The following is a 25,951-nucleotide window of genomic DNA, read 5'->3' as shown; positions in this document are numbered from 1 at the left end:
AAAAATAACCATATTTCTGTCTCTTACAGTCTTTTTCCTCCATTCTCTGTGATAGGTACCCTTAGCCTTCAAGAATTCAGATTTCAGGGACACTAGGGTGGTTCAGTCAGTTTAGTGTCTGACTCTTGATTTCGGCTCAAGTCATGATCTCAGGGTTCTGAGATTGAGCCCTGCTTCAGCCTCCATACACAGTGGGGAGTCTGCTTAAGATTCTCCCTCTCCTGTTGCCCCTCCCCTAGCTTGTGCTCTCTCTCAAGTTCTTTCTCTCAAATAAATAAATAAATCTTTAAAAAAAAAGAATTCAGACTTCACGTGTACACTGTACACTTACGGTATAGTGGACTGTGCTTATCAACCATGGTGTCAAAATATGTCCCAAACAAAGGATGTCTGTTGCAAATAATTGCTTGCTAATAAATCAAATACCAAGATTTGCTAGTGATTTTTTTTTAATTAATTAGGACAAAGTTAAGGATATTTACATAATAATGTTCTTTTCCACATGCTTTCTTAGGTTGAGGACCTGGTGTTAGAGGTACAGGTCAAGCTCCTAGAGTTGCACATAATTTCTGGGTATTTCTCTAGGAGTGTGTTGCATATATGAACACATTTGTCACATCTGTCTCTGAGGAAGAAAGGCTAAAAATGCCTGGTGTTGATGATTTGGGTCAACAATGACTGATGCGCAGAGCGGATTAAAGTAAGAAGCACTGAGAGAAGAGAGCAATGTCATTTTAGCTGAACAGATGTCTAAAAATATATAGTACTAAAATATATATTAACCATGTGAAACATGCAAATACACATTCAACATTTTTTTAAAAAGATTCTTATTTATTTATTTGAGAGAGAAAAAAAGAGTGAGAGACAGCATGAGAAGGGAAGAAGGTCAGAGGGAGAAGCAGACTTGCGGCAGAGCCGGGAGCCTGATGCGGGACTTGATCCCGGAACCCCGGAATCATGACCTGAGCCTAAGGCAATGGCTTAACCAACTGAGCCACCCAGGCACCCCACATTCAACATATTTTCAGTGACAACTGACTACATACAGTTGCATAATTTGTCCATGAAAAATGCACATTCAAAGCAAATTCAAATCTAACTTCTGCTCTATGAACTTAAAGGTTTGCTTTCTCAGGACACCCTGACTGACAATAGTGGTGTGGATCAAAATTTACCCTGTGTGTTGCTGTGAGACAGAATATACTTCTGAAAATCAGAGTTCTTAGTAACTCTCTGTGTAGAGTTTGTACTCCGTGCTTAACAACAACTTCACCTTCTTTTCAAATTCCTGTAAATTGCATCTCTGTAGTTCTTTGCTTTGAGTGTGATGTGTCTGGTCTTTGTCTCCTTGCTTCTTTCTTATTTAAGTTGCGCAACTAGAGATGTTGATACTGAAATCCGAGCTTGAAAAATGAAACTAAATGCTTACCTCCAAAACAGCTGTTTCCCTCTACTTTAGACTCAGCGAGCACACAGCTACTATTTAAAAAAAAATGTCTGTGGTAATGAATTAAATTGAATTTGGGGAGGTGCATATGCCTTGGCCAAACTGTCTACTTCTGAATTCGAAAGACTCCATACTGGAAAGAGAGGTGTGGGAAGTTGGTAGAGGATAGCCAGGGGTTCTAGTAAGTGTCTCTCCCCTCTGAGAAGCTTGGTAGTAGATAGAAAGGCAGACAGACACAGCTGACCAGACCCCTTCTTGCAGGGAATCTTCAGTCAGAGATTGTTGGCACTTCCAGAATAATTACCAGAGTTGTTGGGGAGGGTTGCTTAGCTGGCCTCTAGGGAAAATTCATCCCTCCTTTGGAGACCCAAAGGATATCAGATCTTGGATATCAGAAGCTCACAGAAGCCCCAGCAGCCCTAACTAGCATCCCTCTCCTCCCACCGAAATGCACTCTTGGGGTGAGCTCTCTGCCAGGTGAAGGTAGTGAGTTATAAATTAAACAAATGTGTGTTGCTCATCACAATGTCTACCTATCAGTTTTAGTTCATAACGCTAAAAGGACTTCAGAAATCATCTCGACCAACTCACATATGTTATAGCCATGGAAATGGAGATTTTGAGAGGTTGATTTACTTAAGGTCCTTACTGTGATATAGAAGTAAGACCTGTGTCTCTTGTCTTGCTGTTCAGTGCTTATATTCAGTATTAGAGCCCAGGTTTCTTAGCCCCCAGTCCCATGTTTAAGGTAAACCAGAAAGCGCTATACTGTTTGAGCTTCTCAAGGTTTCTGATATTCTCGATGCTGGGGGGTAGTGGAAGGTAGTGGTAGGATGGCTGGTATGAATTTTAATGTTCACACTGAATTATCAAAGAAATGGCTATATTGAATTAGTTTTTATTACTGCAGAACAAAGTAGCACAAATTTAATGGCTTAAAATAACAGTTATTTCTTATATTGCAGTTCTGCAGGTCAGAAGTCTGGGTGGGTTGGCTGGTTTCTCTGCTTTGAGTCTCATAGGCTGAAATCAAGGTGTTGGCAGGACTGTGTTACTTAGAGGATGACTCCTCCTGGAGGCTCTTTGCAGTGGTTGGCAAAATCCAGTGCCTTGTGGTTGTAGGACTAAGGTCGCATTTTCTGGATGGCTGTTAGTTGAGGCCATCTGTAACAACTAGTGGCCTCTCCCTGGTTATCGCATCGGAGCTCCTGGATCTCAGAGCCAGCATGTCTGCTCTTTCTCATGCTTGAAATCATTCTCTGACTTCTTTTGCCTCATCTCTCTGCTTCTAACCAGAGAGGATCCTCTTTTTTAAGGGCTCGTTAGTTTGTGGCCACCTGGATAGTCCAGGATAATCTTCCCATTTTAAGTTTCATAACCTTAATTATATATGCAGAGTCCCTTTTGCTGTGTGGCATGGACATCTTTAGGAGGCCAGTCTGCCTACTACATACATTACTTCCTTTAAATAACAGCAGGGTTCTATCCTTTCAGGCTAATGGGAAAGTCAGTGACAAGCATTTCTGGGATTCTCTTCCTCTTCCTAGGTCCTGGGGCTTGCAAACCCAGCAAAATATATGGGTGGTCCCTCTAACCTTGGATCCCCTCTGATCATGGCAGAGGTATAATTATGGTCTGAGGTGGCGTGTATGCTTGAAAGCTGGGAGATCGCGGCTTTGGTACCCGCCTTGGGGCAGTGGACTCTACTTTCTGCCAGGAAGTCTTTGGATCCAGCCCCTCTGCTGCACTCCTCCATTACCACTTGTCACTTACCTGGAGTGCAGTGGGGAAGTGAGGCAAGGGTCCCAGGCCCACTCTATTTGTATAGCATAACACCCACTCATAATAGTGTACAAGGCAGTGATTTTTGTTATATTTACAGAGTTGCACAACCATAATCGAATTTCAGAACCTTTTCATCATCCCCAAAAAGATCTCTTGTGACCATCCAGGCCTGCCTTTTGCATGACTCCAGGGGCCACAGCCACATCCTGGTTCCGACATCCTTGTTTCTTCCTCCTACACTCTGTAGAAATCCCCCTCAGAGAACTCAGCCTCCAGGAATTGAAAGCCAAGGACACGGTTGTCTTGGGCCCAGTGATACGACTCTCCTCCAAGACAAGGCAGCATTTAGGGTCTGGGTTCATTCTCAGAAGGGAATAGGAAAGAATCTCAACAAGAAGCACAGCACAGATCAATACCCCCAGTGACTTATCTTGCCTCTGTACGATGTGCGGGAGTCATCCAGTTGCAGTTATTATTGGACAGCCCTGACTCCGTGGAGCAGTGACCTGCAGGGGAGTGAGTCAGACCTCCTCCTTTCCCCTCCTCCGCCCGCTTCCTTCCTCCCCTAAGCAGAAACGAAGGCATTCTTTGCTTCCTGCTTAAATGACCCAATGATGATGCAGTGTGGAGTGGGATGGGAGAATAGAGGAACACATCTTGTACAAGAGTGCAAGGAAGTTTCCAGAGGCGCTTTGTCCCTCCAGGGCCCACTTGCCCCTTTTTTTCTCTTCCCCACCCCATCCCCCACCATGTGATAGGTTCTTTGGACTGCAGAGAAGTCTGAGTTTCCTCAAGGGAAGCAGCCTATAACAAGCCCTAAGGCCAGGCCTCAAGGAGTCTGAAACTTTGCTCAGGATCTGAAAACTGGCTGGGGATCCAAGGCAGCTTGGTGACTTGGTTTCCATGTCCTGTCATCTGTCTACAGGAGGAATCTTAGAGAGGCTACCATAGATGGCCCTGTTCTTCTCTGTTTTGGCTTCTACTGCTTCCATTGCTTCCTTGACCATCCAGCCCCAAAGCAGGCCCTCCTGCCATGCTCTGCTCTTTAGCTCTTTTCTGCTCATTACAACTTACTGTCTTTATTTATACTTATTTATTACTCTTCTCCACATCCCTCCACAATAGTAGTAATCAGACTGTGATCTTCATGAAGGGAGGGGCACAGTTTTATTGGCCTTTGTATACATGGTTCTTAGCACAGTACATTCTGGCACAGGGTAGGATCTTAAAATGTTTTTATGGAATGATGAATGAATTAATGAAAATGAGCAAATAATCTGAATAGACATTTTTCCAAACTTTGGTATTCATCTGCCAACTGGATAGCTCTACTTGGGTATCTAATAAGAATGCAACTCACCCAAAATGGAATTATTGATTTCCAGCTCCCCAAACTTTCCCCCCATCTCAGAACCTCAAGCCCAGGGAGTCATCCCTGCCCCCAAACCCTGTCACACATCAGCCAATCTTGTTGGCTGTCCCCAAAATATTTTCAGTATTGATCTACTTTTCTCCACCTACATCACTACTAGGTCTAAGCTATCATTATCACTTACTTAGGTTATTGTAATAGCCTCTTAACTGATGCCCCCCACTTCTCTTAGCCACCTACACAGCAATTAAAGTTGTATTTTTAAAACATAAATCAGGTCATACTCCTATCACGCCTTTGCATAAAACCTGCAGTGGATTTCACTGCAGTAGGAATACCTGTGCCCGACAATGCTGTGTGATCTGATTCCCTTCCCGCCTTTCTGATGATTACCAGGAACCATTTCCTTCCATATTCATGTGCTCCAGCTTATAGCTTATTCCTGCCCCAGGGTCTTTGCACACATTGCTCTGCACAGAATGCTCTTCCAATTTTCACATGGCTGACTTCTCATCACTGGGGTTTCAGCTCTAGTATCACTTCTTCAGAGAACCTTTCTCTGGCCACTCCATCTGAAATAAGACCCTGCATCAGTCTGGATGATTTTAGAGGCAAATAACAGAAAACTCAGAGGGGCTTAAAGCCATAACATATTGCTTATTTAATGAGTCTAGTGATGGATGCACCACAGTGTCAAGACACTGGGTAGTATCTTTGTGAGTCCCAGGACTTCCTTGACCTTCTAAGATACGACCCAGTGCCCTGACATCATCACATGGCAAGTTTACATAGGTGAGAAGCAAGGGGCAGCCAGGCCCACAAGAGAGAACACTCTGCATGCCTCTTTCCTCTTACCAAGAAAGAGACATTTTTCCAAGAGCTTCCCAACACCCTCCTAGAGATTTCCTCTTGTCTTGCCAGAAGCAGAGGATGTTGACGTGACCATCCCTAGCTGCAAGAGATGGTGGAAAGTGGTTATGTTGCCTTTTCAGCCACTTGACAGAGGAAGGTAAGGGAGAAGTTGGGAATGGCCATTAGGTGACCAACCAGTCACCTATCATTCCATTTCCCATGGACCCCTGGTACCTCATCCTGCTTTATTTTCCTCCATAGCACCAACCATTTCTTTACTATGCACTTATGTGTTTGTTTTGCTGTTATTTCTCTCCCCGCCCTTCCCCAGAGATAAGCTCCATAAAAGCAGGAACCTTGTCTATCTCGTTAACTTCTGTACTTCCAGTAGTTAGCACAATCCTGTTCATACTATGTATGAAAAGAATATTGGGGGGCACCTGGGTGGCTCAGTGGGTTAAAGCCTCTGCCTTCAGCTCGGGTCATGATCTCAGGGTCCTGGGATCGAGCCCCATAGCGGGCTCTCTGCTCAGCGGGGAGCCTGCTTTCCCTCCTCTCTCTCTGCCTACTCTCTGCCTACTTGTGATCTCTGTCTGTCAAATAAACAAATAAAATATTAAAAAGAATATTGGGTAAATGTGAAATAGAAGATGATTTTACATATACCATCGTAACAACATAGTCATTTCTTAGGGTGAAGTTTCTTAATGTTTATTTCTCTTTTTTCCCCACCTTATTTGACTTTACAGATTTTGTGGGAACAGTAGAGAGAGGGACAAGTTTAGTATTTTTAGGTCTGGAGCTGCATCCCTCCTATGCATGACTCTACTAAGTGGCAGTAGGGTAAGAAATACTGGCCACTGTCCTTTATAAATACCCATGTTGGGGTGCCAGTATGACCTAACATTTTCTCCTGCAACACTGTTTGTAAAGAATTTGGAGAGGCCTGCACTTGCAGCCAGCAGAAACCTTGTGGAGTAAAGCTTGGACTCCCAAGCATTACATTTTACATAGGAATTACGTACATATTACATTTTAATTGGGACCTTGACCTTAAAAGAGTGATATTCTAATGGTAAGAGGAGTTGGGATAGAAGCCTTCCTTGTTTCCAGAAATCACTCCTATGATGCTGACTTTTTATTTCTGATACTTTAAAATTCACGTGAAGGACAAAGAAAGGTAAATGTGGTAGAAGAGTAAATGTAGTTCCTTAGACAACCAGTCTCCAAACACAAAGATGGTGTACCCAGTCTGATCTCAGGAAACTGAGCTTAATCCCAGTTGGGAAACAGATTGAAAGGCACAGAGCTGGAAATACTATGGAGGAATATTTATATATATTTCATAATCTATAATAGGAAAGGGGAAAAGGGCATTCAAGAAAATTCTAGGCTTATTAGCCTGTGATACTAAGAGTCTCAAATGGTGGAGGGGAAGTTCTTTTCATTGGAAATACGAGGTTTTTGGCAAGTATTCAAAATTACCTAATGGAAGTAATTTAGCAGAGTAGATTTTAGATGCTTTTGAGAAATATTCAACTCATTGTATTACATGTTTTGGTTTAGGGTATAGAAAAAAGTTTTATGGGCTAATATGTCACTAAAAGGAATCATGTCCAACTTGGGGAAAGGTTGTGTTGATTTATTTGGACCTTAGTGATTTTCCCCTTAAAACCAACAATGTGAATGATGATTAAGTACTAGGCTCCTCCCCCAAAGCCACTGGCTCTTAATATAGTTAAATTATGTGACTTGTGTTAGTATTATCACTATAGTACGTGATGTGTGATGTGGTTACTAAAATTTGCTTGTCATAGGGCTTTTAAGACTTTTATGGGCTAACAATAGTAAGAGCGCTAAGTTTAAAAAATTTTTAATAAGTTTTAATTTAAATTCCAGTTAGTTAACATAGAGTATAATGTTAGTTTCAGGGGTACAGTGCAGTGATTCAGCACTTCCATACATCACCCCGTGCTCCTCACAAGTGCATGCCCTAATCCCCACCACACATTTCACCCATCCCCTATTCCCCTCCCCTCTGGTAGCCGTTAGTTTGTTCTCTATAGTTAAGGTCTCTTTCTTGGTTTGTCTCTCTCTTTTTTTCCTGTGCTTATATGTTTCTTAAATTTTACATATATGTAAAATCATATGGTATTTGTCTTTCTCTGACTGACTTATTTTGCTTAACATAACACTCTCTAGCTCCATCCATGTCATTGTAAATGGCAAAATTCCCTTCTTTTTTATGGCTGCTGTTCCATTACACACACATGCACACACACACACACACACACCCATCTTTTTTATCCATTCATCAGTCGATCGACTTGGGCTGTTTCCATGATTTGGCCATTGTTGATAATGCTGCTGTAAATATTGGGATGCATGTTTCCCTTTGAATCAGTATTTTTGTATTCTTTGGGTAAATACCTAGAAGTGCAATTGCTGGATCATGAGGTAGTTCTATTTTTAACTTTCTGAGGACCCTCCATAAGAGTGCTAATTTTTTTTTTTAAAGATTTTGCAAGCTAGAGAGAGCGTGTGTGCATGCGCGAGCACGAGTGGGGCCAGGGGTGGGAGGAGAGGGAGAAGCAGACTCCTTGTTGAGCAGGGACACCTATGTGGGACTGGATCCCAGGACCCTAAGATCATGACCTGAACCAAAGTCAGACTTGTCTAACTAAGCCACCCAGGTGCCCCAAGAGTGCTAATTGTTTAAGCACGTGCTATGTGCTTATAAATTATCTAACACTGTGTTATCTAACACAATAAGTATTATCCCTATACAGGGATATAATTATCTATAATTTATCTAACACTGTGTTAGGTAATTTATAGAACTGTACAGGGATAACACTTATTGAGTATTTCCTTGTACCAGACAGACTGACTTGTGTTAACTCATTTAACTCCTGTGCATATATTATCTCATGTAAACTTCACAATAATCAAGTGAGATAGGGACTAATCATCCTCGTTTGACAGATAAGAAAACTGCTGCTCAAGAGGGTTAGAAAATGTGTCCTGGGTGACACAAATAGTTAGTGTGTGACCCTAGTGTGTCACACTTCAGCTGTCTGACTTCAAAGCCTGTGTACATATCCACTTCACAATATCCCTGTGTTGTAAGATGAAGAATAGATTTTTTTTAGCACAGGATTACGTTCTGGGTATAAGTTTGCTAGATTTAGCTAATAAAAATAGAAGACACCAGTTGAATATTGTGTGGTCCATATCTATGCTAAGACAATGTCATTGATCTGGAATTTACCTTGAACCAGGCATCCTGTATTTCATCTGGCAGCTGTACCTGGGCGGTCCATTGTGAGAATGTGTCTTATCCTCCCTGGTTTTCCTGTGCCACCACCAAAGTCATGAAGCACTTGGCTCAATGTACACCCTAGAGCCACAGCTCAGGGCCAGAGAGCAAGAGAGCCACTCGGGAAGCTTCTGATGCCTTCTGTGGCCTCCTTTGATGTTTGTAAATTCAGGGCTCTGGGAGATGTTGCCCTGTAAATCGTATCCTACTGGAAGTGGTAGGTTGGTAAATGTGGGATAGCTGGGTGCACAGGGGGCAAAAAACCTCATTTGTGGTATTTGTCCATTTCCATGGTGTGACTGTTCCAACCGTGGCTGATTTATGCCAACATGATGTCATTGGAGTTGGGAAGAAATGCACACAGCTGGTTGTGGGGAGCTCAGGCAAGCCAGTCACCCACCCCTGTTCTGGGCATTTCTTCTTTTCACATCTACGCAGAGCCTCCATCATCATGAAATGTTTAAGAGAAAATCTCTACCACCGTGGTATTCTCTAAGTTATAACAATTAAAATTTAAAGGAGGCAGTTTCTGACCTGGGCCAGTACCACTGATCAAACTTCTCCTACCTCCAGTTCACACTGGTTTAGAGTTCAGCTTTCATCCTGCATTTAAAGGCTACAAGAGTTCATCTGTCATAATGAATTTCCTGTAGTCTCAGGGGCTATTCTGAAGAAAGGCTGTATTTCCAGACCAACATGTCTACTGCACTTTTGATGCCAAGCCTCTGTGCAGTATGTGGTGGGAGTGATTTTTTTCCCCAAATGTTCACTATGTCACATATTTCTGAGCTAGCATATTGAACAGATGTATCTGTGGGTAGGCAAAAGGCTGTGGCAGAATAATTTTACATTCCTTTGTTTGACTGAGGAGTCAAGAAAGACCTATCCCCGTACAACCGTTTGACCCTCTGAATTCAGATCCTGCCTTTTGTGGCCTCCTCACGCATGAAGCCCCAGGGGTGGTTAAGTGCATGGACTTTGGAGTGAGGCAGTCTGGGGTGACTCCTTTATAACTGCATGATCTTGGGGAGGAACTTAGTTTATTCCATCTGTGAAACAGAGCTAATAATATTACCTACCTTAAAGATACCTGACATAAGATAAGCACAAAATATCTATCAACTCTCCATAGTATTAATGTTAAACTGCTGTCCTTATAATTAATCTTATTGGTCATTAGTAAAACAGCCTTATAGTAGGTGTTGGCTTCGGTCCAGCAGATGCTTACTATTCTACAGAAAATGCTGCAGGTTTTCTTTTTTCCAACCAAATCATATAAAAATTCAACATTATAAAAATTCTAGTTTGACATTAAATTTTTGAACAAATGTCAGAAATAAAAATGGTCTTCCTATGTTGTGAGAATGTCTGTGAATCTTTATAATTTCATGAGGGAAAACACATTCGTTGTTAGGATTCTTGGACTCAAGAACAAGCCTAGGGACGCCTGCGTGGCTCAGTTAGTTAAGCAGCTGCCTTCGGCTCAGGTCATGATCCCAGCATCCTGGGATCGAGTCCCGCATCGGGCTCCTTGCTCCGCAGGGAGCCTGCTTCTCCCTCTATCACTCTGCCTGCCTGTGCTCACTCTCTCTCTCTCCCAAATAAATAAATAAAATTAAAAAAAAAAAAAAAGAATAAGCCTAAACACCAGTTGATATGCTTGGCCAAGAATCACCTCAGGCAGAACTGTGATGTACACAGAGTCTGTCAGCCGAGCCCCTCTGTACCTCCTTGTGGTCCTTTCATGTGCGTCTCATCATTCATACATTCATCCACCTCTCAGGGTGATTTTCAGAAAGCTAGGGTCATACTGCTGGGGTGCTTGCATGGCTGAGCTGATTAAGTATCTGACTCTTGATTTCAGCTCTGTTCACAATTTCAGGGTCATAGAGTCAACTCTGCAGTGGGCATGGAGTCTGCTTAAGATTCACTCTCTCTCCTTCTGTCCCCCCATAAGGGAATGAGTGAATGAATGAATAAATGAATGAATGAATAATAAAATAATGGGTCTTATACAAATAGAGGATGAATGCATGCCAGAGATTTGTCAACTTACTCCTGAAGGAATCGGTGACATCAATTGGCTGGTTCTGAGAGCATTCAAATAAATAGGTATTTATAGGGTTTTGTTATTGTCTTTTTTTAATTATTATTATTAAAGAAGGTGGACATAAGATTGCTAGGTAGACACAAAGCCAGTTAATGTCCTACAGAGCAATAGGTTCATAAATTTGGGGGTTATTTTTTCTGCTGGACAGAAATCTGCACGTTAACACGTACCTTCACATGTCTGGGCTCTCGTCATATAGTAAATAGCAAAGTCAAGCATGGATGCTTTCTCCCAGAGAATTAAATAATTCTTGGGGGAAGCCAATTTAACAATCTCTTAGCATGACATTAGGAAGATCTGCTATACTCTCTTTGCCTTATTTTCAAGTATTAGATACTTAAAAAGAATTTTTTTGAAAGAGAAAAAGTTGGGGAAGGGGTTGGGGGAAGGGAAAGAGAGAATCTTAGGCAGGTTCCATGCCTGTGCAGAGCCTGCTGTGGGGTTCAATCTCATGATACTAAGATCACGACCTGAGCCAAAACCAAGAGTTGGACACTTAACCAATTGAGCCACCTGTATAGAGATATATTTTAATAAAGGCCTTCAGTCAGTGGGGTGTGTCATGTGGCAGTCACAGAACTGGATAGGAAAGCATAGGTTGAGCAGGAAACAAGTCTTTCCTGTTGCTGTTAAAATTCCTGCATATGGACGACTCAGACATAAAAATCAGTTACGCAGCCCTTGTATTTCAGAAACACTGCTCTGAAGAGGGATTTATTTCCAAGTCAATGAAGCAGGGAAACCTTTCTGAAATTTTACTTTGGGACCCTAGAACTTACTTATAATATGGCATACTGTTTTTTTCTGGAGTGGGGATTGCAGAAACCTGTCTGAGGACCCCCTCAGCTACCTTCACTCTCCTTCAATGGGAATTCTAATGCAGGTAACAGTTGTCCAAGGGGACTTCAGTTTTGCCTGCCCTGCTCTGCTCAGGATTCGTTTTCCCTGTCTCTATGGTCATCAGTGTTTCAGCTCCAGAGAAGACGCAGTCACTCTATCTCTGGTTTAATTCTCCTAGCAGAGCCCCCTAGAGCAGGAGTCACACATGTCATGGATTTTTTTCAGTAAATACTTAATAAAAAATTATTAATGTAAAGAAAAAGAATAACATTCTTCCTCTGGGAGCCCCCAGCTTGGTGGGGGAATGACAGAAACATGGGAATGGTTCTAAAGCAGGAATTCCTTATCTTGGCTGCACGTGACGGTCACCTGGGGAACCCTGAAATTTCTTGCTGCCCAGGCTGCTCTCTGGACCAGTTCAGTTCACTCTCTGGGGGTAGGACTAGAGCAGGGGTATTTTTTTAAAGCTCTCTCGGGGCATCTGGGGTGGCTCAGTGGGTTAAGCCTCTGTCTTCATTCAGCTCAGGTCATGATCCCAGGGTCCTGGGATCGAGCCCTGCATCGGACTCTCTGCTCAGCAGGGAGCCTGCTTCCCTCTCTCTCTCTCTGCCTGCCTCTCTGCCTACTTGTAATCTCTGTCAAATAAATAAATAAAATCTTAAAAAAAAAAAAAGATAAAAGGGTCAACTGCATTGCTTAGCTAGAGAACCATTGTTGTAAAGCAAAACACACTTGGAAAATACTGAAGTGCTGTGTGAACAAGGATACCACAACTGTTCTGGATATGTTAATATTCTCATCCACTGTCTGATCACATCGCAGCCCGTGAATACAGAAAATATAACCTCTCATTGTAACCTTGGGGGAAAGTTAGGCCAGTCTGATTATCAGGCATTTAAAAATGATAAACTCTGGAAGGTATGATTGGCAGAAAAATGAGGTCTCTAAAGGGAAAAGGGCCCAAAAAAGATCAACTCAGAAAGATGACCCCCTCCAACACCCAAACCATTCCATGTTCTTTCTCTCTCCCTTGGAATGTTTTTTCATTCCCTTGTCTTCCTGAAGAAGACCTGGTCTCCTTGTCCCCAACTCGGACCTCACCTCCTTTGTGAAATCTTTCCTTCTCCTATCCCGTGCAAAATCGGGTCCTTGTTTTCCTCTGCCACTTAGTTCCTTGTCTTGTGTCAGTTTTAATTATTTTAGGATGTAGTTATAATATGATCAAACAGCTTGTGTATACATTTGCCTTCTTCTTGGCCTTAGTTACCTTTGTTTCCCTAGTACCTAGCATAGTGTCTTGATTTCTGGAATGAATAAACAGAGCTGCAGTGATTTTGCGTAGAGTCAGAACAGCTGTGCCATCATCAGGGGGAGACGTGGACTCAGGAGCTCCTCAAGGCTCCCTTGTCCAGTTTCTGAGGAGCGGGACCCTCTGCTCCCAGTGGTGGGGCTAGAAGAGTGGGCAGACACACTCACTGGTGACATGCAGCTGAAGGAAGTGATGGCAGATGGGAGGCCTCACGGTGCCCAAGTTGTGGTGGTAAACTTGAGTTTCATCTTCAAGGTTTTGCTATGGGAGGAAGAGAGAAACAAGTCAGTTCACAGGTTTCAAAATAATGGGTATTATACAGCAGAGTGCCTGTGGCACCAACTCCTGTTTTTTGGTTTTTTTTTAAAGATTTTATTTATTTATTTGACAGAGAGAAATCACAAGTAGTTGGAGAGGCAGGCAGAGAGAGAGAGAGGAGGAAGCAGGCTCCTCACCGAGCAGAGAGCCTGATGCGGGACTCGATCCCAGGACCCTGAGATCATGACCTGAGCCGAAGGCAGCGGCTTAACCCACTGAGCCACCCAGGCGCCCCCAACTCCTGTTTTATTTAGGCCGCAGATATCCAAAATACTTACAACAGCCCTTTTTGCCTGGGAGACTTGTTTGTCTCCTTTAAACTTTAAATCTTTATTTTATTTTAAGATTTAATTTGTAAGTAAATCTCTACACCCAATGTGGGGCTTGAACTCCTAACCCTGCGATCAGGTTGCATTGAGCCAGCCATGTACCCCTAAATTTTAAATCTTTAAAAAAAAATTGGGGGACATTTTGTAGGCTTTACCAAATGAAGGTGAAGAGATTACTTCAATTTTATAAGTAAAAGGGTCATGCATTCCAGATTTTCTAGGACAGTGCTAATTTTAGATCTCATGTTCTGTGTTCAGACTGCATATCCTGATTTTTTAAAAAATATTTTTATTTATTTATTTGATAGACAGAGAGAGATCACAAGTAGGCAGAGAGGCAGGCAGAGAGAGAGGGGGAAGCAGGCTCCCTGCTGAGCAGAGAGCCCGATGTGGGGCTCGATCCCAGGACCCTGAGATCATGACCTGAGCTGAAGGCAGAGGCTTAAACCACTGAGCCACCCAGGTGCCCCATATCCTGATTTTTTTAATAAGGAAAGTATGGTTGCTATTCTTACAACTGACTCTCAACCAGCCAGCCATGCTTAAAGGACTTCTAATAGTCAAATGTCTAATTATCTTACATTTCTTTTGAGAAATCAAGTGGGGCTGCCTCATGGACAATACAAACAAACAAAACCCTGAAGATAATATGGGACTGCCCTGAGCTCCAGATTTTTGTTGAATGTGGTTTCTTGGTGAGGACAGTATATATTAACACTCCTCTCCCTGCTACAAATAAGCGCAAAAGTCCTTCGAGGGAAAGCAGGCCAGTAAGAACTGTTCATTCATTAAGAACTGTCCTCAGAAGGAGGACCATTGGCGCAATGGATAACGCGTCTGACTACGGATCCGAAGAACTGTCCTCAGGGTACCTGGCTGGCTCAGTGGGTGGAGCATGCAACTCTTGATCTTGGGGTTGTGAGTTTGAGCCCCACATTGGGTGTAGAGATTACTTAAAAAAAAAATGAAATCTTAAAAAAAAACCCCAAAAACGTGTGCCTTAATCCCACCTCTAAAACTTCAGAAATGTTTCTTTGTGAGGCTAGTCACGGGAACCCACTGTGGGGAACCCTGGGCCCTGATGCTGGATGCTGTCCTCTTATCTACAGCCCCCATGGAATTGCTCTGGTTATTTTGGATTTAGGGGCTGTGCTTTCTCTTTTCTGCTTAAGAGATTCAGACCAAGTTAGACCTTAATAATCCAACTGTGACCCAAGTCACCCCAGTTTTAACTGAAAAGCTCACAAGTATATAATCATTTTACCTATGTAAAAGGATAATTTTTTCCCTCACCAAGTAGCTCCCCCCAAAATTAAAATAAAGGCTAGGCTTTATAATATTCTTCTATATCTAAGGATCATAAGCTTTTGAAAAGCTAACAGTTAATAGTTGGTTGCTTTTAGTCATCTAGAGACCATAAGCTTCCCAGTAACCTGGTTACATTCTTTAGAGGACACCTTGTATGTTCTCCTGTCAATATGTCCTCTTATGAAACAGTAACAAGCAGACAGGCCTCAAGGTATGTCATGGATAAGTGGCAAGGCTATTAGAACATGAAGCACATCCTCTTTGGGAAAAAAGTGAGCCATTTTCAGAGGTCATTAAATTAGGCGCTATTCTGGCTCCTGTAAGGGTTACATACGGTGGCTCTGTGTACTTGCCTCGTGCTTCTGTACTGGAAGCTCTGCAGAAGGAAGAATGGGCCCCTTCCAGGAGCCAGCCAGTCTGTATGCACAGATTGCCGGAAGCCATTTCCAGAGCTGACATCTGTGTGTTTCCATCTCCTCATGTTTTCTGCTCACAGCCACATTGCTTCAGTGTCACAACCTTTAAAAACTTCTCATCTACTGACCCCCCCATTCCAGCAGCTCTTCCTTTGGGGGGTGGTGCCCTCGTCATGAGCCAGATCCAAGCACCTTCACCCTTCGTGGTCCCTGGTGAGTGAGGGCGACATTGGTATGTTCAGGGGTGGGGCTTGGCACGAGTTCTACCCCATTTGACGAAGGGTCAAAAGAGGGGGAGTCCAGAGAGAGCCTGAGCTGGGATCCGCTAAAACAGCTCCTGAAACGAAAGAGAGACGGAGCCCAAGCTGTGTCTGGATAGTAGTCCCGTTTTCCTGCCAAGGCACAAGTCCTCCCTGGCGAATGACAAGCCAGTGTCAGTAAGATCGGTAGGCTTGGGGGTCGCTCTGCATGACACCATTTTAACAAGAGGCCTCCTTCTTCTTTTCTTACCCAGAACTGAGAGGAAGCAAGTGAGTATGGTTTTTGCTCCCAGAATGGAGAACAGCAAGCCACCCTTGGTTATTCCCACACTGCTGGTGCCCCTGCAAAACCACAGCTGCACAGAGGTCGCCTCCTCCCTGCCACGCCGTGACCTGACGGAATTCCATGAGGTGCGTGGCTGGATGAGCAACAGAACAGACGTGGAGCCGGGGCTGAAACCTGGCGAGGTGGCCACGGCCAGCATTTTCTTTGGGGCCCTGTGGTTGTTTTCTGTCTTCGGCAATTCCCTGGTTTGTCTGGTCATCCACCGGAGCAGGAGGACTCAGTCCACCACCAACTACTTTGTGGTCTCCATGGCATGCGCGGACCTCCTCGTCAGCGTGGCCAGCACGCCTTTCGTCTTGCTGCAGTTTGCCACCGGCAGGTGGACGCTCGGCAGCGTCATGTGCAAGGTCGTGCGGTATTTCCAGTACCTCACCCCAGGCGTCCAGATCTATGTTCTCCTCTCCATCTGCATAGACCGGTTCTACACCATTGTCTACCCCCTGAGCTTCAAGGTGTCCAGAGAGAAGGCCAAGAAAATGATCGTGGCCTCGTGGGTCTTCGATGCTGCCTTTGTGACCCCCGTGTTCTTTTTCTTTGGCTCGAGCTGGGACAATCACTGCAACTATTTCTTCCCTTCCTCCTGGGAAGGAGCTGCCTATAGCGTCATCCATTTCTTGGTGAGCTTTGTGATCCCGTCTGTCCTCATCATCTTGTTTTACCAGAAGGTTGTGAAGTACATTTGGAGAATAGGCACTGATGGCCGAACAGTGAGGAGGACCATGAACATTGTCCCAAGGACCAAAGTGAAAACGATCAAGATGTTCCTCATTTTAAATCTGTTGTTTTTGCTCTCCTGGTTGCCTTTCCATGTGGCTCAGCTGTGGCACCCCCACGAACGAGACTTGAAGAAAAGTTCCCTTGTTTTCACAGCTATCACGTGGATATCCTTTAGTTCTTCAGCCTCTAAACCTACGCTGTATTCCATCTATAATGCCAACTTTAGGAGAGGAATGAAAGAGACTTTTTGCATGTCTTCGATGAAATGTTACCGAAGCAATGCCTATACTATCACAACCAGTTCAAGGATGGCCAAAAAAAACTACGTTGGCATTTCAGAAATTCCTCCCACGGCCAAAACTATAACCAAAGACTCGATATATGATTCATTTGACAGAGAAGCCAAGGAAAAAAAGCTCGCTTGGCCCATTAATTCAAATCCGCCAAATACTTTTGTGTAATTTCGCAAAATTCTTTCAATTATTGTTATGTGCCAGAGATTAAAAAGCTTTAACTCTAAAAACAGGAGCTTTTTATATGTTTTTTTTTTTTCCCCCAGTCAGCTTTCTGAGGGAAATGTTTTATTTTGTAAACTGTGGTTTTATTTTGGCTGCTTTTTGTTTTAGAGAAAGCTTTCACCTTGAGCTATGGTCAGTAGTCCCTTTACTGTATTAGTTACATTCATTTAAAAAAAAAGGTAATGCTTTCCTACTTTTTACTTACCCTTATTAGGTCCCAAAAGCATAAACCATACACACAGGCTTTGATTCATGACTCAACTTAGTTTTATTCGGTCTGCTTTTTCTCCTCCCTTCTGAAACTTTTTAACTGTGGGCTTCTGGTTCCGAATGCAATTTTCTGTGTCTCACATTTCAGAGACTTGCATTACTCTAAGTAACACTGAGGTAGTGTTAATATTATATATGTTTTTACATTACCTTCTTCCGAGAAACCACTGTCCAGATCTCCTATAGAATGCACTCCATAGGATGAAATAGGCTGGAACTTGCTGGGAAGTTTGTGATTGAATTTCAGTCAGGATTCTTAGGGAAAGAAAATTGATAATCAAGTTGCCTAATTTCTCTCTTTCTTTCTCTCTCTCTCTCTTTTTTCCATTCCCCCTTAACCTAAGCAACTAATGATGCCCTGAAAATTCTGAAGTCATAATGTATTTTTCTCACATCTGTATCCCATCTAGGCTGTGTCTGGGATGTTTACTTCTCTTCTTTGAGTTAAACTCAAGCCAATGAGTAGGTGTCCTTGCTAGACAAGCCAGAAAATGCCAACAGGAGAAACAACAGGTGGTAATTCTCTGGGCTCTGCAGTTCAGGCAGAGGTCTTTGAGTGCCCAGCTCTACCCTACACTAAAGACAGCAAGAACAAGGAGCACTTTCTTCACTGTCCTAGAGACTCAGACATGAGGCCATTTCCCCAGCCATCACCTCTTTCCCCACATCTCTCTCCAGGTTACATCATCACACCCTTGCCAAGCCCAGACTTTTCTTTGCCTGTGGTTATCTCGAGGTTTTCTTCTCTGCTTGTCGGGTTTTGGTTATTTCAAATGTAGGGCTAGCACATTATTAAAACGTTCTTATTTAAACAATAGGAGGCTTATAGACAAGACTCGTATGCATTTTCACATCCCAGTTAAGAGCTGCAAATAATAATTCCAGTTGTTCAGTGATTTTACCAACACTATCTAATTTTATCCTCTCAGAAGAATTCTGTGACACACTTGGCATCTCTGCTTCACAGATGAGGAACCTGGGATGCCATGTTGTGTGAGTTGCCCGCATTAGAATGTGACAGGGCTGGTTGTCACACACACACACACTCGGGTCCTCTAACTGCCAGTATGTCACTCTTCCCATGACATTACAGAAGTCTCTCTAAGGAGCATGTGAATGACCAACCCCAGCCAGGCCTCACCAGGCCTCCTGGGTGCCACCTTGGTGGAAATCTAAAGAAGGTCTAAGAAAATCTGGCCAGTTTAAAAGGAGAGTCTAGGCAAAATTTGACAAGCTGGTCCTCACCTTTTCTTTGGCCATGGATAAGTTGATAGGTTCTTGGACTTGTGGTGTTGAGCGTCAGAGATACAATCACAGAGAAATGAGACAAGACTGGATTTGGTATTCAGGGCCAGGACCAACCTCCATGAAAGAGCTCATGTACAAAACGTCTGCAGAGCCGATGTTTTTAAGTGGAGGTGCTTCCTTCAGTCAACAGATTCAAAGATAAAAAGAACATCTCAAATTTTTCTTCCTTCTCTTTTTCCTCCTCATCTTCTCACTTACCACATCAGCAGATGGCACTCTAAAATGACAGACTGAGCTAGACAGTTATTTCATTGGCTCTTGGATTCTGAGGTTCAGACCTGTTAAAAAAGAAGACCCTTGTATTTTTGTCCATTTTGGGGTGCATACTTTTATTTTGGTCCCTTTAGATGGCATATTTTTTGAAGTTAGATTGTAAAAAGTTAAATATAATTCATCTCAATTTTATTTTGATATATATTTTTAGGTCTCAAGTTAAACTAAAAGATGAGTACTATGGTTCATTCTGTCTTGAATGTTCTGTGAGTTTACCCCAGTAGGTGGAAATTCAGTGACACAGTCTCATAAGACCTCTTATTATAGAAAGTAGTTTTTTTTTAATAGAATCCCCCAAATAATGACAAAAGTGTCAACCAAATCATATTCAGCTGCACTCTTTTAGCATGTTGGTAATTCGCTATATTTTGGTTCAGGCTGGCTTAATATTCAGGATTCCTGTTGTCTCACTTGATCCTGAAATCAGAGGAACCTGGATATCGTGTACAGATTGATGAAGATCTGCAGAAGTCCCAGCAGGACAGCACAACATTCACAATAACTCATACCTGCCTGGCAAGAAAGAGTTAAAGCCACAAGGAGGCAGGTTGTTGGAGAGAATGATAAAGGACCCAGTCTCCCTGCTCGATGAATCTGGATTCGTGGGGCCTCCAAACAGCTATAGAAAGGTAGTGGGGGGCAGGGTGCAGAGTAGAGCCAGTCCTCCTATCTGGCTCCCAGAGACTGTCAGAGGAGGGGACGGGGGTGCATCCTTTGAGGTGGAATGACTCTGAGCCGGACTCCGAGTCCAGCCAGCCTGCTGCTCTGAGTCTGTGAGCACATCCCGCTCAGAACGGCTTTCCCATTGACCTTATATCACAGGATTTTACCCAAGACTCCTGGAGCGGCTTCCCTGGGCCAGAATTCCTTGCTTAGGAAGGACAGGTTTACCCAGGGGGACTCCCATCAAACATGTGCAAGCAGAGTCATTTGCCAGAGAAGTTTGTGGTTTTGGCTTCTGGTGGTGGACACGGTCCTTCCCTTCCCGCCCCCGCCACCCCTGCCACCCTTACTGCCACCTGCTCAAACTCACCGTGAAGCCACAGCACCAAGGTCTGTGGGAGCTCCTTGACCAGGATCAGCCACAAGGATAAGCTCTGGAACAACTGCATGTAAAAGCAGCAAAGAATTAGGGATTTGGGGATAGAAAGGACATTGAGAGACCTTGTCTATGCCCTTCCTTGTTTAGGGGAAGAAATTACAACCAAGAGAGGTCAGAGTAAGGATGAACTAAAATGCTGTCTATCAACCCATCCAACATTCTTTTAACTTCACCCTCCTGCTTGCTGTGGCATCATTCATTTATGGAAGGAAAAAACCCCTCACTGCGTGAGAAGAGGATGGAGAGAATACACCATTCCCTGAGGTTCAGCTAACCGGCTAATTCATCTGGAACAGAGACAACCTGAGTGGTCTAATGAGAGAACAGGGGACACAAACCCACTCCGTCGAACCGTTTTGCAGAGTGACCACTTGATGGCACTGTGGCTCGTCGGCAGAACCCACCACCTCTTCACGGTGCCTGTCACACAGGCCGGTTTGGAGCTGTCTTGATCTCCTAGCAACAAGACGGGGACAGTTGCCAAGCACCAGGAGCAGCTGTAGATTAACTAATCAATCAGTGTGTTCCAAAGACGGAGCATCTAAACATTGGAGGTAGTCCCAAAATAATTAATACTCTTTACGGACATGCAATCACCAGTCAAAATAGTATTTGAAACCCTTTTTACAAATGGTGTCATTTTAGAAATTCAGGCCCCACCCCAAAGTGGTGATTGTGCTGCCCACACTTACCCAGGCCTTTCTCTCATTTCTGCTTCTTGTACCATTCTGCTCCAAGAATTCATGGCCCTTTTCATACAGTGCAATCCAGACTTGCCCTAAAAGTAAAGGTTCCTATGCTCCTGGTACGGAGGCAGTTAAATTGACATTGGGTTAAACTTATTTGAGGCCTCTCTCATTTCCCTCGGACCGTCTCTAATTTCTTGGTTTCCTACAATCTGGACCATTCTGAACTTTTTTGTTTAGCTGAACACTTGTGTTCAAAAGTTCTATATTCTTTTGTAGAAGAAGTCTCTTTCAAAGATTGCTTTTAAAAACTGCCCATCAGGGGCACCTGGGTGGCTCAGTGAGTTAAACCACTGCCTTCGGCTCAGGTCATGATCTCGGGGTCCTGGGATCGAGCCCCACGTCGGGCTCTCTGCTCAGTGGGGAGCCTGCTTCCCTCCCTCTCTCTCTCTGCCTACTTGTGATCTCTACCTGTCAAATAAAAAAAAAAAAAATCTTAAAAAAATAAAAACTGCCCATCAATCCTGAGTTAGGGGCTCTATGACTAGGAATCACCTATAATTTGAAGAATGTATGATTTTAGTTCTGCAGGAAAAGACTGCCAACAGTCTCTGGGCTCTGCAGTGATGGGTGTATCTGGCTTCAGGATCGGGAGAACATCATCTGGTTTTCAGCAGGAAGTCTATAGAGTAGTTCCGGCTATTTGCCCACAGCAGCTAGATATAGATTAAAACTCCTCTAAGGGAATTTTGAATGCATCCCCTCTAGGCTGCTTCCCTGTTGTGTCTTCCAAAGCAGAGTCTCTTAAAGAATAAAGACTGGATTCTACTAGTGGGACCCTGAGGTTGCTAAGATGAGGACATGCCAAAGAGCGGGGCAGCAGAGTAGGTGTGAGGAGCTGTATGGGAGAGAGACGGGCTGTACCATAGCTGAGAAGAATAGTTGTATATTCTGTACATCTGTCTAGATTCATTTACACTGCTGGGCTCTCTGATATTCTGGGCAGATGCAATCTCCTTGAGTGACTCTTTAAACACGAGTGAAAATTATGGGGCGCCTGGATGACTCAGTCAGTTAAGCACCCAACTCTTGATTTTGGCTCAGGTCGTGATCTCAGGGTCCTGGGATTGAGTCCCGTGTGGGTTCCACACTCAGCAGGGAGTCTGCTGGAGATTCTCTGTCCCTCTGTCTCTACCCCCTCCCCACTCCTGTTCTCTTTCTAAAATAAAGAGATAAAAGTCTTTAAAAAATAAACATTAGTGAAAATTAGTCACAACCTTCCAGTGTATATCCAGACAGCAAAATTTTCCTTAGTCACAAATAGTATGATGGTCACTTTCAAAGTTTCCGAAGTCAACTTCTGTGTTGAAGTTTAGGTTCTGCTTAACCCTGTTTAACCCAGCAAATTATTCTCAAACCACAGCTTCCCCATTTTTAAGATGGGGAACATGGCAGTGCCCACCTGTATGAGGGATCACTGGAACCCTAATAATGGGATGATGATAATATTTGGAGGAGGAGGTGGCTTAGGCCATTGAAGGGACTGACAAGCCTGAAATGTATAGGGCAGGCAGGCTGGAAACTCGGGTATTGGTGTTGTCGTTTATGAAATCTATAGGATGGGCCAGCAGGCAGGCTTTGAAGCTGTAGTCTTTTTTTTTTTTTTTTAAAGATTTTATTTATTTATTTGACAGAGAGAAATCACAAGTAGATGGAGAGGCAGGCAGAGAGAGAGAGAGGGAAGCAGGCTCCCTGCTGAGCAGAGAGCCCGATGCGGGCCTTGATCCCAGGACCCTGAGATCATGACCTGAGCCGAAGGCAGCGGCTTAACCCACTGAGCCACCCAGGCGCCCTGAAGCTGTAGTCTTAAAGCAGGATTTCTTCTCTAGGAAGCCTCATTTTTTTGTTCTTAACACCTTTAACTGATTGGATGAGGCCCACCGATACTATCAAGGATACTCTTTATTTAAAATCAGTTGATCGTAGATGTTAATCACATCCACAAAGTACCTTCACAAAAACATCTACATTAGTGTTTGAGAAATAACTAGTACAAAGTACCTTCACAACAACATCTAGATTAGTGTTTGAGAAATAACTAGGTACTACAACTAGCTAAGTTGACACGTAAGACTAACATGTCTAACATGTCTAATCCTAACATCTAGAATTGTTTGTAGTACTAAAATGAGCCCAAATTCATGTAAATCATTCAGTGGGTTTCTGAATACATGAGAAACCCTTAACAAAGGTTTTCTATGGTTATTTTACTTTAGCCATTGCTAACCCGATGAATTTTTCCATTTTTCAAGTTACTTGGCAGCTATTGCCATGTGTTAACAGTAGAAACAGGTTTTTAATCCTACTCTCAAATTGTGGCATTGTTTTCCTCCTTTAGCTTTTTTTTTTTTTTTTTTTTTTTAATTCTGCTAAGATCTTACAGACTCAAGGGAGAAGGAACAATTGGAAGCAGAGACTTGAATGGAAGGGACATAGGTGGTAGAGCTACTTCTCTACTCACCCCAAAGGGAAATATTCGCCCTTCAAATATTTCTTAGGAAGGAATGGTCTAAAAACAGGAGACACGAAATACTTCAGAACGTAGACTTTTATCATCACTCTTCTGTTGGGGTTTCCACTTACCTGGAAAAGAAAACTGATGGTGGAAAAATCAGTTTGTTAATTTAAGTATTCATTCTAGCAGAATATGAAAAATCAATGAAATGGGACCTAAGTCATGTGGGCCATGATTAGTCAGAAGCAACTGTGTAGCTAAGCCATGTAACAACTGTCTGTTTTCAGTTAAACCATAAATGAACTATTACTATGACTACACATGAATCTCAGTGAAATCAAGTGAAACAGAAGTGAAGGTATTAAAAAAAAAAAAAAAAAACAGCTACTTGGTAATTGGAGTCGAAGGCGAAAGAAACATATGAAAAGCCAAAGACTCACACTTGGGAACACAAATAATATAAGGTACATTTAAGTTTATTTTGAAGAAAAATTTAACAGAATGGTTTGTGGCTTTTTAAATTTTTTTTTTTTTTTTCAAAGAAAAGACAAACGAGTTTACTGTTTGGGATGTTTATGAGAGGATAAGCCAAGGGCAAAACCCAACCTACTGAGAATGGTAGAGCAGAAGGAAGGAAGCATTCTGTCTTCAATGACTTTAAATGTCTTTAATGACATTGTCAAGCCCCTATAGCTTTCTCCCTCATGATTCTTTACACCAATTTTACTTGGGTATTTACTCTCACCTGAAAGGCTCCTAACAGATTGCCTATTCTTATTCTATACAGATTATCCAGTGGTGTGAAGGTGGGTCATATGTGTTGTAAGAGCCAATTTTTAAATTTTCAAAAATGTTGGTTGCCTAAATTGACCATGGTGGGAGTTTTTCTACCCCAGAAATTGTTAAACACTGCAAACAGAACTCCCCCAACTAGGAGTTGGTCGTTGAACATCTACCAGCACCATCTACCATCTACCTACCATCTGCCTACATCTACCATCTGCCTACTTCTTTTTGCTCAACAAAAATGTTCCTAAACAGCCACCTGACTCAAAATGCCATGGGTACCTAGTACACTTGTAGAGATACTTGATTTTCACTATATCTGGAACAAACTGATGAGCACACTTTAGCCTGATGTTGTTCTGTCACCCCCAGGTACAGAATGATGTGGTTAATGACCTATAAGACATTTTTTTATAACATATAATGTATTATTTGCCCCAGGGGTACAGGTCTGAATCATCAGGCTTACACATTTCACAGCACTCTCCATAGCACATACCCTCCTCAGTGTCCATAACCCAGTCACCCCATCCCTCCCACCCATCCCCCAGCAACTCTCAGTCTGTTTTGTGAGATTAAGAGTCTCTTACGGTTTTTCTCCCTCCCGATCCTATCTTGTTTCATTTTTCCCCTCCCTTTCCCCCACAACTCCCTGCCCTGCCTCTCAAATTCCTCATATCAGGGAGATCGTATGATAATTGTCTTTCTCTGGTTGACTTATTTCGCTTAGCATTACCCTCTAGTTTCATCCACATCATTGCAAATGGCAAGATTTCATTTCTTTTGATGGCTGCATAGTATTCCATTGTATATATATACCACCTCTTCTTTATCCATTCATCTGTTGATGGACATCTAGGTTCTTTCCATAGTTTGGCAATTGCGGACTTTACTGTTATAAACATTTGGGTGCAAGTGCCCCTTCGGATCACTACATTTGTATCTTTAGGGTAAATATCCAGTAGTGTGATTGCTGGGTCATAGGGTAGCTCTATTTTCAACTTTCTGAGGAATCTCCATGCTGTTTTCCAGAGTGGCTGCACCAGCTTGCATTCCCACCAGCAGTGTAGGAGGGCTCCCTTTTCTCTGCATCCTTGCCAACATCTGTCATTTCCTGACTTGTTAATTTTAGCTATTCTGACTGGTGTGAGTGGTTTTGATTTGTATTTCCCTGATGCCGAGTGATGTTGAGCACTTTTTCATCTGTCTATTGGCCATTTGGATGTCTTTTTTGCAGAAATATCTTCATGTCTTCTATAAGACATTTTATTACCCTAATGGAGGGATAATGGAAAGGACCTGTGTGATGAGCCCTTTGTAAAATTTGAAAAAGGACTTTCTCCTATGTTATATTTGCAGTCTGTCTGGTTGGGCACTGAGTCAGCATCTCCTGAGCCCCATTGTGCTACGATTTGTCCTCAAGCCTCCCTTGCCTCACTGCTTCTGGCTCTCTCCACTCTGCTGGGTGCCAGGAAGAGCACATAGTTCTGCTTTAAAGACACTGCACTCGCGCCTGCTGGATAGGCTTCTTCCTCTGCCCCCCTAAAAGGCTCAAGGGCATGTGGGTTTTCCCTTTTCTGTCTGGAGTGGTAAAAACGCGGGGCTCCTCTCACAAGGGAAGAGGCACTGCTGGCTTTCATTTTGTATTTTGACACCTACGTGCAGGCCTCCTTTGGGGAAAAGGCTTGGCCATCTTTTTTTTTTTTCCCCCCTCTCTTACTTCCTTCCTTTTCCAATGCTCTTCTCCTTATGTGACAGTTGC

At 43.1% G+C, this 25,951-nt stretch overlaps 1 protein-coding gene and 2 long non-coding RNA genes across 9 annotated transcripts in view; 1 reads left to right on the top strand and 2 right to left on the bottom strand.

The window, feature by feature from the left end:
* The window catches only part of GPR19 (G protein-coupled receptor 19), a 36,766-nt gene extending 19,512 nt beyond the window's left edge, over positions 1-17,254 (top strand). For 5 of the 7 annotated variants that reach the window (XM_032347351.1, XM_032347349.1, XM_032347350.1 and 2 more), the window contains one exon: positions 15,923-17,254. In XM_032347351.1, coding sequence (XP_032203242.1) covers positions 15,945-17,192 — 1,248 coding nt within the window. In that variant the 5' untranslated portion in view covers positions 15,923-15,944 and the 3' untranslated portion in view covers positions 17,193-17,254. Of the gene's footprint in view, positions 1-15,488; positions 15,622-15,922 lie in introns of all 7 variants that reach the window. The other 2 variants (XM_032347352.1, XM_032347355.1) reach the window with 1 other exon arrangement.
* On the bottom strand, positions 4,380-18,250 carry LOC116593298. Its single transcript, XR_004286857.1, has 3 exons — positions 17,670-18,250; positions 13,205-13,298; positions 4,380-5,179 (listed from the first exon to the last, which is right to left on the bottom strand). It is a non-coding gene; the product is annotated as an uncharacterized LOC116593298 (long non-coding RNA).
* A 520-nt stretch (positions 18,251-18,770) lies between these two features.
* Positions 18,771-21,273, bottom strand: LOC116593297. The gene is made up of 3 exons (XR_004286856.1): positions 20,541-21,273; positions 20,134-20,206; positions 18,771-19,105 (listed from the first exon to the last, which is right to left on the bottom strand). It is a non-coding gene; the product is annotated as an uncharacterized LOC116593297 (long non-coding RNA).
* Positions 21,274-25,951: the final 4,678 nt, after the last annotated feature.

Source organism: Mustela erminea, chromosome 6 (genome assembly GCF_009829155.1).
Source record: "Mustela erminea isolate mMusErm1 chromosome 6, mMusErm1.Pri, whole genome shotgun sequence".
Lineage (NCBI taxonomy): Eukaryota > Metazoa > Chordata > Mammalia > Carnivora > Mustelidae > Mustela > Mustela erminea.
This window is presented reverse-complemented; position numbering and strand designations above follow the sequence as displayed.